Source organism: Pteropus vampyrus, unplaced genomic scaffold (assembly GCF_000151845.1).
Source record: "Pteropus vampyrus isolate Shadow unplaced genomic scaffold, Pvam_2.0 Scaffold150, whole genome shotgun sequence".
Lineage (NCBI taxonomy): Eukaryota > Metazoa > Chordata > Mammalia > Chiroptera > Pteropodidae > Pteropus > Pteropus vampyrus.
Window position 1 is genome coordinate 1,635,573 of NW_011888931.1, and position 2,400 is coordinate 1,637,972.

General features: G+C 40.6%; 1 protein-coding gene across 1 annotated transcript in view; it reads right to left on the reverse strand.

Moving 5' to 3' along the window:
- SVIL (supervillin) overlaps positions 1-2,400 on the reverse strand; it is an 87,102-nt gene that overhangs the window by 43,074 nt on the left and 41,628 nt on the right. The window contains exons 10-11 of the mRNA XM_023536190.1: positions 1,738-1,833; positions 20-157 (exon numbers count right to left, since the gene is read on the reverse strand). Coding sequence (XP_023391958.1) covers positions 20-157; positions 1,738-1,833 — 234 coding nt within the window. The remainder of the gene's footprint in view (positions 1-19; positions 158-1,737; positions 1,834-2,400) is intronic.

Genomic DNA, 2,400 nt, shown 5'->3' on the forward strand with positions numbered 1-2,400 from the left:
AATAGCTTTTGAGACTGGCTGGGACAATTTGTTAAACAAGGCCAACTTCTCGGCTAAGCTGAGAGTGGAAGAATCAGGTTCTCCTTGTTCAGCAGAATCTTTGCCCTCATTTGCCTGGTCTCGGGCTAAAGCCTTTTGGTGAGCAGAGGCCTGTAATCTGAAAGGGAGAAAAAGTCGGTAACACAGATAAAAGAAACAGAAGCCCACCACTGATTGTGTATATTAACTTTCTTTCTAGTGTCGGTTTTGGAAAGGGCTTATTTTCGCCCACGTACATTCAAGACAGGTGCAGGCACTTATTTAGCCATTAAATAAGACAGTGAATAGCAGAGTAGGCTGGTGACGCTAGCATTATCAGCTTCATGAAGAGCAGATATTTAGCTCTGAAATATCTCTAAAACTTGAACTTCCTGGTTAGGGAATCCTGGTTGGTTTGGACAGACCCAATTTTAGAGGTTGTATCGTTAGTATCAATAACATGTAAGGCTACAGGGAGTCCTAAAGCATCACCATATTTGGATATTATCTAATTATGTGGTTCTGAAGGTAGTCTTTCCATTTTAAATAATTAGGACATAGGATGCTTATTCTGTCGACAACATTATCCACCACACAGGGCTTTCATTTTCACTTGCTAAACACAAATGGTTTCATTTGAAAGATTCTTTCACTCCTTCACTCTAGCACTTGCTCTCAGAGGTTTTCTCTGTTCTCTTAAAGGCACTTAAATCTGTAATTCCCAGTCACTTGAAAAGTGAAGGAAATTTCAGGCAATGGCACGTCCCTCCGGCTTCCAGGCAGAGCAGAAGGCTTCCAGTTACATGGCCTCAGTGAATCCTCAAAGGTTTAAGACGAGGTCCCTTTGGCCACTGGCAAATCCAATTTTCAAAGCCAGAAAACAGTATCTTCTGCCATGACTCCAACTAATCACCACTTCACAAGTTGCCCCAGACAAAAGAGCAGCATCAGTGTTCTCAGGGTATAATAAGGATGGCAATAAAGGCGCTCTGAGGCTCGGTGTCTGTCCTGAGGTCTGGAGGCAAATTGGGAGGGTAACCTCAGCTCCTCCCCAGAAAGGTCCCCGCTTCTGGCTTGTGCCAGCTTTATTTCTGCACTGTCATTTTACTTCTTTTAGTCTTATTTTTAGCCTTTGTGTTTTGGCCCATAACAGTATAGTAGAGGGGCTATTCCCAAGTCTTAAGGACATAATTTTAAAACACGATAATAAAACATCTAAGTGCAGACACTACAAATACTTGATATCCTAATTTTTAAATATAACAGCATTGTCCGTACATTAGAAACAGGTAGGACTGTTTTTTTTTTAACACATATTAAAGAAAACTGGGTATTATCAGAATGTCAACATTCATGTTAACTCCTATTTTTCTGTTATTCTTTATTAAGTGCTAGTATTTCACACTGAAGAATGACATTTCTTAGGGATGGCTATGATGATAAAAAACAGCAAGAAAACAAATGGATGAGTGAGTTAGTGTGATCTTAGTTCTAATATATCATGGAAGCGGGTAGATGAATTTTTTTTTTTTCCATGCAGGCATACATGAAGTTACCAAGGTCTTGTACTATGACAAAACAAAATGCCACACACATCTGGAACAACTCATGACACTGACTTGTTTGTCAAGTAAACAAAAGGCATTCACGGTTTTAAGGTGCATCTGCAGTTAAGCGTCTTTGCCCTGGGGGCCGCATGCCGCTTCTGCTGTCCAGTACCTGGCAGGCTGCACAGTGCTCTTAGCTACAGTGGGACTAGGAAGTCTTGCCATTACGGGGTGGGCGGCCACCGGGCACGAAGCAGGGAGAGGCTCACTTTAAAGCAATGGCCAAAGAAGGAACATTCATAAGGAGAGAGAAGAAAAGAAGCATTAAGGAAAGCGTAGTTTTCAATTCGGAAATGCGAAATCAAATATTTTTGTACGGAATTATTTTCTCATTACTTCGGGAGAATCACAAAAGAACTGGAAAAGCAATGACAAAGTTAGGAAACAAGAGACAGAGGCTCAATGGAATAAGAATAGGTTTTTAGAGCTTGGAAAGGATTTACCCTATCTTTAGAAAAAATAGAGTCGGCCAGCCTCGCAAGGTGATAATTTTTCCTTATATTTACTACTTTCTCCCATGAGTAGCTGCTTTATGTTCTACCATAACCACTCACATATTTAAAAAAAAATTAAAGTTAAAGTTAAACTTATTTGCTAAGAGTTCCTAATAAGTATAGGATGTACTTTTCCTAAAATATACCAAGAAATCGAGGAATAGCTGGGGCAATAAAGGCAGCTGGGTCATCAAACGGCAGGTTCACAGGTACGGGCTGTGACAGAGAGGCCTCTTGGGATGTTACTGTCCTGATTACCATGCACTTCAGTCATTCAGGAA